The following is a 12,428-nucleotide window of genomic DNA, read 5'->3' on the forward strand; positions in this document are numbered from 1 at the left end:
TGAGAGGTGATCTTGTGGCCACCTACAAGTTCATCAGGGGAGGACAGCATGAAATAGGAGATGCTCTGTTCACCAGGGCACCCCTTGGAGTAACTAGGAACAATGGCTACAAACTGATGGAGAACAAATATAAGTTAGACATCAGAAAGAACTTCTTTATGGTAAGGGTTGTCAAAATCTGGAATGGGCCTCCAAGGGAGGTGGTGCTCTCCCCTTCCCTGGAGGTCTTTAGGAAGAGGCTAGACATGCACCTGGCTGGGGTTGTCTGACCCCAGCACTCTTTCCTGCCCAGGGCAGGGGGTCAGACTCGATGATCTGCTAAGGTCCCTTCGAACCCAAATATCTATGAATAACTCAAAAGACAGTCTTATTCTTGTGTATTGTGTAGAGGGGAGTAAGGAGGTATATGTGGGGGGTGGTTGGAGAGTGGGTGTGGGGGGTAGGTATCATAGGTGGGGGTTGGGAGGTTGTGAGAGTGAATATGGGTTTATGGTGGGGGGTGGGAGTGTGTGTGGCGGGTGTGGGTGTGTATTGTGGGTATGGTGGGAGGTGGGGTGTGGGGCTGTGGGTGTGTTGTGGGGGGTCCTCAGAGTCCCTGGAGTGTGCAAATCCCTGGATCTGCATGTGGTGGCAGGGTGCAGGGCCAATCCCATCCGGTCCCATAGCACATGGCTCCCCGCGCTCCCACCCCCTTTCCCCCAGTAGGAGTCCCTGGCCCTGGTCCAGAGGTGCACCCTGACTCAGGGCTGGGGATGGGTCAGGCTGGACTGGGGGGAGGTGGTTGCTGAGCAACCAGACCCACACCTCCTGCAGGGACCCCTGGCTTGCAGAAGGGCAGCCCAGGGCCAGGACTTACAGGGGGCTTATGGAGGGGCCCTGCAGGCCAGGTGAAATTGCCTGGTGGGCCAGATTCAGCCTCTGGACCATATTTTCCCTGTCCCTGATGTAGACCTGTGTCTTTAAAAAAACAACAACAATAGTTTAGACTAGTTTAATACACCTCTACGTGTCTAGGATACGTGAGTTTATGATAGAGCCTTCTAAGTGTAGTTTTTTTTCATAGTTCAGCTACATTAAAATGTAACATGAAAATCTAAAACAAAAGCTGTGAATAACAATAATATATATAAATGGCTGTATAACTACTGTTAGGATTAAATCTCTGCAGGATTGCTAAAAGGCAAGGATTTCTTATGGTAATATCTTTTTATTGAACTAACTGTAGTTGGGATAAAGTTAGACAAGCTTTTAAATGCAAGAAATTCTTCCTTAGGTCTCTGATCACAGGGAGCCAGGCACGGTATGATCCGGATTGCTGGACTGATGAGTAAGGAAGGATGTTGCACTATTGTTTACAGTTAAGCATTTCTCTTTGCTTGCCACTATGATGAGCCAGATGTAACAATTGTATCAATATGAAATTATATGGATATCTTCTGGTATGATGTAACTATTACATCTTCAGGCTTTTGTAACAATAAAAGTGTAGCAAAACTGTTGCAATGTTAACCTGGTTTTATTCCTGGTTGAAGTTACTGCAGTTTACCTAAACCTGTTTTGCTACAGGAAAATTGTGACAGCCTATGTATTCCAGTGTAGCTGTCCTTTCCTTGCTCTATTTTAAAACAGTTAAAAGTTTTGCTTGTTTGTTGCCTAAGATACACTTTGAAATTCAGGTTGGTGGGAATTTCCCAACAATATATGCAAGTGCCAGCATAATAAAATGTTGATTTACATTAGACTGGGTCTAGTGTCTCAGAGTTACTGAACAACAAAAACCCAGTAAAAGTTGTATCGTCATCCTGGTCTGCTAACAATCCATTAAAAACCTCTCCTCCATGGGCCTGCAACCATACTTGATCTCCCACTTGCAGTTCCAGGATAGCACCTCCTGAAGCCTGATCCTCAGCACCCTGATATTTGTCCACCGTGTGCAGCATCTTGATCCCATTTTTAACTAGAGCTACTCTTACATTCCTTGAGTAAACAGTAATGTGGTAGGTAAAATAATAAACCCCAGAAACATTGCAGGTGAATTTTCCAGTAGCAGGATCATAATGGTTTAGACCATTATACAACACTTTATCAAACTTGATTGGACGATTGACTGGAGGAAACTTAGTTTCAGCTGTAAGGCCTACACTGAAAGCACTTCTTGGTACCACTGGGGTGTCACCTGTGTTTCCTTTATCTCCTCTATCACCTTTCCAGCCCTTTTCCCCCTGAACTCCTGGATTCCCCTTTGGTCCTGGACCTCCAACAGTTCCTTCAGGACCTGGATTACCAATAGGACCAACAGGGCCTGGCAGACCAATTTCACCTGGATTCCCAATTTCACCCTTCATCCCTTTTGAACCCATGGGACCAATTTCACCTTTTATCCCCTTTTGTCCCTGCAGCCCTATTTCTCCTTTTTGACCTTTGTCACCCACAGGTCCTACAATTCCCTTTGGTCCCAGTTTTCCAGGTCTTCCTCTCTCTCCTTTATCTCCTTTGTTCCCCTTCTCTTCAACTCTGCCATCAGTTCCTAAATGAAAAAAAGAATGACATATACTTATCACTTTATATTAGACTACTGAAGCACAAACAAATTAATTTTCAGTACATAATATGACAGATACATTTACTAAGGGCATATCTCTGCACACTACAGAGTTGTGATAGGGGAGGGAGGGAGGAAGAAAGTCAGATATATAAATGCAGGATAAAAAGTATTGAGAAGAAACCCATCCCTGCAATTGCTACAGTGCAGTTGCAGGCATAAAGCCAAAGATGGCAGTGCTTCATCTATAGCATACTGAGGGTTGCACTGAAAACCTGCCATATCAATTATAAATTTCTCTGGAAAACTTTGTTATTTTAAGAAATTGTTCCTTATTTAGCTGGATGACTCTGGGCATGTCCAGATGAGCATGCATGTGTGGTTTGTGACATCTCAAGCCTATTTGATGTGCTGCAAACTGTACAGGGCACATATGCAACTGTGTAGTTGTGCTGCAGATTTGCATCATATCACCAAAATTTGATACTAGGAACTTCCAATATCAAAAAAACACCATAACAACAACAAAAAAAGGAGCAGCACAGCACATGCTCCAGAAGCATGCACCAGAGCAACTGAAGGCTGAGTCCTCCAGGTAGATAGATACTCTAGCTGCCAGTCAAAGCATCTCTCCTCCTTTAGGTACATCCTGGCTCCTTCAGCACATTGGGAGCTGGGAGAAGTGGGGAACAGGCAGTTTGCCTGAAATGGGACACCACAGTGCATGTGCAGGGGCATGCACAGCACCAAAAAATAGTGGTGCACATCTGAGGGCCAGCTATCTCATACTAACAGAGCTGAGGACTATTTCCCTGGGTATTGTATATTTTTTAACATACTGATTTGCTAAACCAAAACAGTCAGTGCACCAAGTGTTCCTGGAACTTACCTACTGTAAATATAAGCACTTCTGTATTGCAATTGAAGTTGCATTTGCAGTACAGCACACATGCCTATGACATACTATACCTGGCTTGGGTGTAATGATACCAAAGACACTGAAGTATGGACTTCAGCACAAGTTAACAACCCGAATACATACCCAGAGTTTCCAGCATACTATTAGAGCCTGCACAAGAAGCCCATGCCACTGTTCTTGTTACCTGAGTTCACTAGAGCCAAGGTGTTAGGGTATGCCTATATGTTCTGCAGTCAGCCCTTTGATTGCAACACAGACACACCCTAAGTGGCAATATACTAGCATAGAAATAACAACAAAAGAGTTAAACTGATTTCCTATTAATTTCAGAAAATTACCTGTTGATTTTTTTCCATACCAGTTACTCATTTTCTCAGACTAAAATGCTAAAACACAATAGGAAAACAGTCTCTTTTTTGTCCTCACTACTGCATTTTTGCAGAAAGATAAAAGACTGCAAATATCTTGAGCAAGCTTCTGTGCTGAGCCTGGGAACACAGCTCAGATGGATGTCTTGCCCACTTGCTTCTGCTCTGTGATGCCAAACCCTAGTAATGAGGCAATATTGCTGCTTAAGATCAGTCCCCAAGCCACTCTGAAGCTACATCAGATGTGCTTATTGACATGCAGTCAAGGGGTCTGAAGTGGTCACTGTCAAACATATGGCCCACAGAGCCAATCCACCTGGCCTACTGGTAGGCCAGGACTGCTACAAAATTTGGAGCACTGATGGACATGGGGCCCTCAGCAGCAGGGGGGTTGCCTTGTGGCCTCCTGTCCCACCACCAGATGAGGGCCCTACTGTAGTAAATGGGTGCCTGGCCTCCAGCCTCTTGTCCCGTTGCTGCCATGGAAGCCACCACTGTCATAGTAGCCACTTCCACCACCCCTGCCTTATGCTGGGTCCAGGCAACAAGGAAGCCCCAGAGACCTCCCCCAAGAATCTGGCCTCCTTTACCTCATATCTGGGATTTGGCACATGTAGAATAGGAGAGAGTTCAGTGGGCATGTCTGCACAATACAGCCATGCACATATAAACATGTACCCATACTGCGCAGTAATTTCAGTTATTGCTCAGTAAATGCGCACGTGTAGACACACCCAGTGTGTTTCACAACAGTGCTTCAATGCACAGCTGGCAGGCAGTGTTAACATACCTTAGGTATCTAACTATGGCATTTGATTACCACTCATATCAGTTCAATATAGAGGAATAGAAGAGGATTTCCTTTATCAAAGTGAGGGATGTATCAGAACCTATGTCCACAAACTCCTAGGTAAGTAAGGAAAAAAAAGCTTGAACAAAATTATAGTTTCCTCTGACCTCGTTCTCCTTTTTCTCCATTTGTGCCATCCTTCCCTGGGAACCCAGGAAGTCCTACTTCACCTAGTAGAAGCAAAACAGAGGGCAGATTTTTCAGTTAACAATGATACCACATTACAGGAGACTGAATCTTGCTCTGAGCCTTTCACTCCCAGCATGGCTGCCAATGGCACAGGTTCATAAGTCTTAAACACCTTACAGCTTATTTTGGCTGAGAAGCAAAACTCCAGAAAGGGCCTAATTCCTGATTTTAGATGGATGTTGCTGCTGAGATTGTAGTATCACTGAGAGAGAAAGGCCACATCGACAGAAAATGCTCGTTGCCCGATACAACTGAAGGGATCCTTTATGTTAGGAGATAGGAATTTAAATTTGTGGGAGATAATGCAGATTTGCCATGAACAAGATGAAAGCATCAGACCCTACTGCTGCCAGGGCTTTGTATTTTCCACTTACAGAAGAGCCCTGCAGTAACTGTGTGAGAAAGCCCAGTGCAAAAGGTAATTGTGTGGAAAGAAGAAGAGTTTACAGTGGGATGGAGGGGCCTCCTCTCCAGAGAAGAGGATTTCAGGAGCTTGTCCACAACAGTACACTGCCCTGTTATGCAGATTTTAGGAAAACACCGGGCGCATCTATACATGCAGCAGATCTGGGAGCAGTTTACTCTCTGATGGCTAGAAAGTGCTATTTAGAGATTTGCTTTTGGGAATTGGCCCTCCATCCCCGCTCACTCCCCAGGGGCCAAAGTTAACCGTAAGTTAAAAGTTTTTTGGTACTTTTTCTCTTATGGAGAATTTTTAAAATAATCTCCTGAATTATCTAGCAACTGGGGTAACAAGTGATGACAATTAGTCCTAGGAGTGATCAGTGGAAAAAAATCCTATCCAATATTAAAAGAAAATTGTTGATACTTGAACCAAGGTGACTATTCTCTCCTCCTTTTTTAGGAACTGGGACTAGAGAGCAATGATTTAACAGTATAATTTTAATTATAATGGGCTTTGTCCTGCTTCTGCTGAAGTTGGTAGCAAAATTACCATTATTCTAAAAGGGAACAAAGTTAACTGTAGTGTTTACAAATGGGAATGTATGTTTGGTATATAGAGCGTACAAGATGGAAAAATCACCAAAAATTCAGTTCAGGCAGTTATAGTAAAGTGGTCATCCATATAAAAAGGCAACACTTGCCAAATGAGACAACGCCATCATCACAATTATTTCTTATTTTAAAAATAAAAATTCATGTGGTGTTTTAGATACCACGTCTACATTTTTCATGACAGCTGCAGGAGTAGGTGAGAATTTTCTGGAGGAATCAGAGTAATTTAGCCCTTTATCTTCCATTTTTCAAGCCCCCTTTAATCCTCAAAGGTTCTGTTGTACAGGGCAAATAACAGTGATCTGCATTGTGAGAAGGTATGAAAAACTTTGTAGATTTTAGAAAACGCTTTTGTTTTCTGGCATATTTGAGACATTGAAAGCATGAAGGACAAGGTTGTTTGTTGGTGGAGCTGGAGCATTTTATAGACAGGAAGACCTGGTGCAATATATTAGTCATTCTCCAAATTGGCTCAAGTCTCCTAGAAATGTATTAAACCAGGTCAAAACTGATTCTGCAAAATACTTTTTCTCTTGATGTGTGTGCACTTTTCTGATGAAGGAGACTTGTTTGCTCTGGAGCTTGTTATTTAGTCAGCAGCCCAATCCAGTAGGCACTTTTGGAGATCCCAGGTGATGAAATCAGATGCCAACTCCTGGTTCAAGAACATGATTAAGCCCCTGTTTAAAGTTAATTAAAATTTAACTGATTGACTTCAATGGGATTTAACCACCTGCCTGTGTGCTTTCATGAACGGATATTTTCCCTGCAGAGGCCCTAAATCTTGGCATTTAAAGAACTGTGGAAAATATTATAGCTTAGCATCCGAGAGGCTGAGCAAACAGTTACCTCTGGATTCACTGCACAAGCTCAGACTCTTTTAAGTCTGAAAGGACACAGTGAACCTGGCTGTGATCTCATCAGGTTTTCACTAGTTTCACTATGTGCATTGGCATCAATGAAATACATCTTGATTTAACATAAGCTCAGAATCAAGCCCTGAAAATATGAAAGAAAAAGAAAAGAAACACCCTGTCATGCTGTACAAGAGATTTCAGCTGAAAGTTGGGGGAGGGGTCGCTCTGCTTTACTTTCTGGGACATAACAGTTGTTACTTATTAGTTGGGTTTTTTCCACAATCTGAAAATGTACATACAGTGGACTTCTGAATTTCCAAAAAGATAATATGCACTTACTAAACTCCTTTTTGCTGCCATTAACTTTTGTTCCTTGCATCTCCATATTAACTACTTTCATCATTAGTACTTTTTTGCATTTTCATGTACCAAAGCAGGGAGTTAAGAGTCTGAAATATGCTTTGAAGTACAATTTGAAAATCCAGTTGCTTTAATGTCATCTGTAAGGGTTAAAAGGTTCCTAACAAGATTTCCAACAAGCGGATACACTATTGCTCATTTCCAGCAATTAATAGGTAGCTTGATACTGTACCTGTGTCTCCTTTGTCTCCCTTTGATCCATCTCGCCCATCACGTCCAGGTACACCATTGTGTCCAGGGTTCCCAGGGATTCCAGGATGCCCTTGGGAACAGACGTCCTGTTTTCGTGTTTCCTGTGTGTTGACTACAATAGCCAGCAATATAATCCAGCGGTTCATTCTTTAAGAAGGTTAAATGGTTTCAGCTGAAAATGTCAAGACAGCAATATCTCTGTCTGCCTGTCTGAGTCTACCTGTTGTTTCTTGTCTTTCACTTAGATCAGTGAGTCTCAACCATAATGCCATGCCACCCATGCATCCTTTGAAGGGTGCCATAAGGTATAAGGAGATAAGAAAAAAAGCACAGATCAGCTTCTTTCCTGCCTGGCCCGTCTACAAGGAGGTAAACTCTATAATAAGTTAGTTTTTTAAATGGGTTGCCATTCTATTCACAAAAGTGATGGAGCAGTGGCTTGAGTTCGAAAAGGTTGAGCCACTGATTTAGGTTGTAAGGTGTTGGGAGATAGGGAAAACAATTTTGTGTATGTGGATATGTGCATGGTGTCCATATAGTACCAGAAACACTGCCTGGAATTTCTACCTACTACTGAAGAGCAAATAGTTATTTAATTAAAGGGTCACCCAACTAAAGTTTAGCTATATTTTAAATAAGTTTGGGAATATTGATTAATTTTCACTGTGATTCAGGAGTACTGGATTCTCTTTCAACATTTTCTGCAGAAATGCATTGCAATGTGATATGTTCTGATGAAATCAAGCAGCTTTGCAAACTGGGCCTTTAGAAATTTTGGACCTGATACTGAGAGATGCTGAGCAGCTGCAACTTTACAGGGAGTCACAAACACTAAGTCACATTTAGGACCAAGCCAACACATAAGAATTCAATATAGGGTTTTATATAGTTCCTCCCTAAACCAAAACCTGACCGAACTGGAGTCAAAAAATCAGCCTAGTATCTTAGTGAACTTGTGTTTGCAATAACATTCAAATACAATCCAACGCAGACACCTTTCAGTATCTATCACATCTTTCCAAAAGAAAAGCATTCATTTGTCTATCCTTCTCTTGATCGCTGGATCAGATAACTTTGTCCCAGGGAACAGAACACAATTAGAATTACAGAGATAAGAGACTAAGTCTATTCCTCTTTCTGTACTCCTTAACTATAAAGAAGGAACCATGTGAATGGCATATTAGGGATTGCTAGTATTTAGTATGTCAAGGTGGTAGAACAGTAGAAATGACATTGAATTGATACAAATTGATAGTAGAAGGAAAAAACCCTACTATTCTTTTATTGTACTCATATATCATGTTCTGTTCTCCATGGAAGGAGAATTTCAGCAGGAGTGGGCAGTCAGGCTGCTACTGGAATATTTCATATTGACTAGTAATTACCAGTACTTTGAACATCAGCTAGAATTCTTTGCTTCACTTCGATCAGATTAATGGTTCTACTAAAGTTCCTTATTACATGCTTGTTGAGGAAACCAAATATGATCATTATTCATTATACAGTCTCTGGACCACTGTGCTGGTGGTCCACAGAGAGCTGGCTGACTATGGGGTTCTAGCAGAGCCGACGAGCCAATGGAGGAGCTGACAGATACATCAAATATATTCCTTACTATTACTCTGCTATGTAAACACTTACTGTAGTCACCAAAACAAATGTTACATGTAAGAAAATGGGAGAGGAAGTAGTCTAGGGGGCTAGAAATAAAGGAGATGTCCACAAGATTAGTTCTCTGTTAAGACATGGTATTCACTATGGGATAAATTTGAGAGCCTCTGTCCACTTACTCTGTCCTAATCCTTGATGCCTTTGGTTAGAATAAATACCAGCGTTCTAGAGGAATGTTGGTTCCATAAAAAATTATGTATTCAATCCATACACATGCCCTCATTACCTTATACAAGCACACAGGATTTTTGCTCTTACCTAATTCATAGCTTCACTGTACAATGATGTTTCCAGGCATCTTTCACTTCAACGCGACTACTCTATGTGAAGAAATGTAGGGAGCAAGTGTGTGTTGTGAGGACAATCTGTTGTTTAGTTACTGAGTAGTCTTAAAGTTCAGTTATTTAATTTTCAGAGCTGTTCAATAATTAAAATAGAGGTTTAAACGAGAGGCCAATTGGCATAATTGGAATCTTTCTAGTATTTATTTAAATGCTAAACTCCAGTAAACTGTACTTTGGCTTTTTCCATGGTGACCCAGGTGAAGAGTATTCAAATTAATTGCACAGCATTCTAGGTATCCACTCAAGAGTTAATCTTTGATTTGTTGTTATTATTTATTGTTCGTATGACAACAGAATGTAGAGACCTCCATAAGTGCTCAGGCCACCATTGGGCTGTACAAACATACAGTAGAAATTGTCCCTGACCCAAGCAGTGTACAGGTATATAGGATTCAGACTTTAAGAGATGGGCATTTTAGGACATAAGAGGGTATAGGAGAGGGAGCCAAAAGAGTGGTACCTATAGAACACAGCATTACAGGTATAACATACATAATTATACTTATTATATGCAGTTTATACTGTATATTAAAATTCTGTGCAATTATTATATAACATACTACATAATACATACAATATGGTATATTGTAAATGTTATACTATACTACTATAATAGTATCTATTGTATACTGTATTGTATAATGTCATATACTATTTTGTATATGATTATACCAACGACATAATATAGTAGTAACATAATTTTGTTTGCTTTTATGTAAGTAAGCTAGATGAGCAATGCCTTTAACAACTAACTAATAGGGTACTCACCAAGCTATTCAAACGTGAATCAAGGCAATCATGCTACTAAGCCTATTTTTGGTAATTACTTAATATTTCTATCCTTTGTAACTCCTAAAATTGTTTGTTTCTAAGGCCAGATAAAGGTGAAGTGATGGAGACAGCAGCAGGCTTATAAATGCCAATTCTGAAAAGTGAAAGACAAAACATTTATATTACCAGGTTAATGTGCTATAGGAAATCTAGTCACTCCTCTTGGTGCAAGAGAACAGAAAATACTGTGCCTGAGGGTGATTCACACATTGCAAGGACAGACATCTATATTCTGTGAATCTGGTACCAGAGTGTCTCTTCTGTGATAGAAACAATTAAAATGAATAACCTGTTGAGCTCCAAGTGGTTAAACAAGTGTCACCAAATACTGTAGTGCCATCTTGTGGTAATAACAAATATTACGCTATCTTGCAGTCAAAACTGATTCTCAACTAGAGTTCTCTGTGTGCAACAGTAGCAAAAAATACACTTTTGCTTATAGCAATAAATACACTTTTGCTCTAAGTCTTTGACATAACACCACAGCAAATGTTTCACCTCAACAATGAATAATGGACAATACCTTCAAACTTTCCCAGACACTGTCTCCTCTGTTCTCTGCTTTCTACTCTTCATATGTAGTTTTGGAGCACAATTAATGACATCTAGGCACAGGACTGATTTTGCCATATAGCTCATGTTATTTATTTATTTTAGACCAACAACTAATAGTGTAACTTGGGCTGGGGTGTGGGAGTGAGCAGGGACCAACCCCAGGTGCCAACAGAGTGGGAGTGCCAGAATCACATCCACCACTCCCTTAGGGAGTCCAGATCCCAAAGAGCAACAGCTGTGCACCAGATGCTCAGCCACTGTGCTGCTGCTGTAGTAGCAATAGCTGGGGTGGGCAGACCATCCTGAGGCAGCAGCAGCTGGAAACCATTTTGGGGCTCCAGACCAGGTTAAGATGCCAGACCCCCTCCTCCAATGTGCACACAGAACTTGGCAGCACCTCCCCCAACTCTCTCCCCTCTCTTGATTTCCAGAAGAGTTTTCTCAGGGTACAAACCCTGATATTTATGTTTCTGTCAGCAGCCTAAAAGAAAGCTGTTTTACAGAACCATAAAAGTTTCTAGGGTTATACATCACTGGGACGTATAATAGTAAATTCAGATTAGCTTGTGTGACAAGAAGAGAGGTCAGCAAAGGAAGGGATCAATGCCACAGATTGCATCTGAAAAGTATTTTTTCACAGATGTATTTAAGTAAAAAAAGAGCCTTAGGAACTTGCACCTCCTTTCTTTCCTGCAGTTTAAAGAACTCTATTCCACAGGCCATCCCCACATGCCATTGGCATGTACATTGGCTTTTTTTGCTGTTATTTAACTTGATCTGAGGCCAGAGTTCAATGTGATTTTGGCAAGACTTGTTCAGAAGAGTTGGGAGCAAGGTTAGGCTCTAAAACCATTCCTGAGTCACAGCCTTCATTTTTCCAGTGGAAATGCATTAATTTGAATAACTTCAAGCATGTCACCAGTTACAATAAGTTATTAATTATTTCAAGTACGCTTGTTTCTTTGGGGTGGTGTGTGTGTATAACTTTTATCTTGTTCACAAGTTCTTTTGATTTGGGAAGGACTCAAAAGAAAGCTGGATTCCTCCCCCTATTAGAGGTGTTGGTAATAAATTATTTCATTGGCTGGAACATTTTTTTAAGAAAGAAAGGAAGGTAATAGACCTTGGGACTATTTCAGGTAACTGGCTAATATAGTGTGGCCACTGATCCATCCCCAGAATACAGGACACATCCCCTTGGTGAGGGGTGGAGGGAAACCATCAGCTCTATTGGCCAATCAGTGGTGAGTGGAGGGGCTCGACCAATCAGCAGCAAGGGGCAGGTTACCACAAAAAGCCACCTCTGTCCCTGACTGGCTGAGAACCTTGCTCCTCCTGGCTGTGCACAGCCAATAGAATCATGAGGACAAATGACTAACATGTATTTCCACCAATGAACTGAAAAAACAGAACATTTTGCAGTCCATTCCTCATTTAGAAATAGACAGGGGACAAAGGGTTTAAAAACAGGATGCTCTGGTATAAAAAAGGACCAATGGTCACACTAGGCTAATAGGTGCATAGATGCACCGTTTCTACTTTTCATTAGCATAAAGAGAGGTGCATGTTGGACATGGAATTTCAGAAACGAGAGAACATGTTTTCCAAGGCACAATGTGTTAAAGGTAAAAGAAAACATTATATCACTGGTTTTCACACATTTCTGACTCAAG

At 41.3% G+C, this 12,428-nt stretch overlaps 1 protein-coding gene across 1 annotated transcript; it reads right to left on the bottom strand.

Annotated features, from left to right (window-relative positions):
• Window positions 1-1,622: 1,622 nt before the first annotated feature.
• On the bottom strand, window positions 1,623-10,660 carry LOC109303350 (complement C1q and tumor necrosis factor-related protein 9A-like). The gene is made up of 4 exons (XM_019525555.1): window positions 9,284-10,660; window positions 7,335-7,501; window positions 4,787-4,849; window positions 1,623-2,527 (listed from the first exon to the last, which is right to left on the bottom strand). The coding sequence occupies exons 2-4, from the start codon at window positions 7,498-7,500 to the stop codon at window positions 1,737-1,739; spliced, it is 1,020 nt and encodes a 339-aa protein (XP_019381100.1). The 5' UTR covers window position 7,501; window positions 9,284-10,660; the 3' UTR covers window positions 1,623-1,736.
• Window positions 10,661-12,428: the final 1,768 nt, after the last annotated feature.

This window comes from Gavialis gangeticus, unplaced genomic scaffold (genome assembly GCF_001723915.1).
Source record: "Gavialis gangeticus isolate Ggan-Ray unplaced genomic scaffold, GavGan_comp1, whole genome shotgun sequence".
Classification (NCBI taxonomy): domain Eukaryota; kingdom Metazoa; phylum Chordata; order Crocodylia; family Gavialidae; genus Gavialis; species Gavialis gangeticus.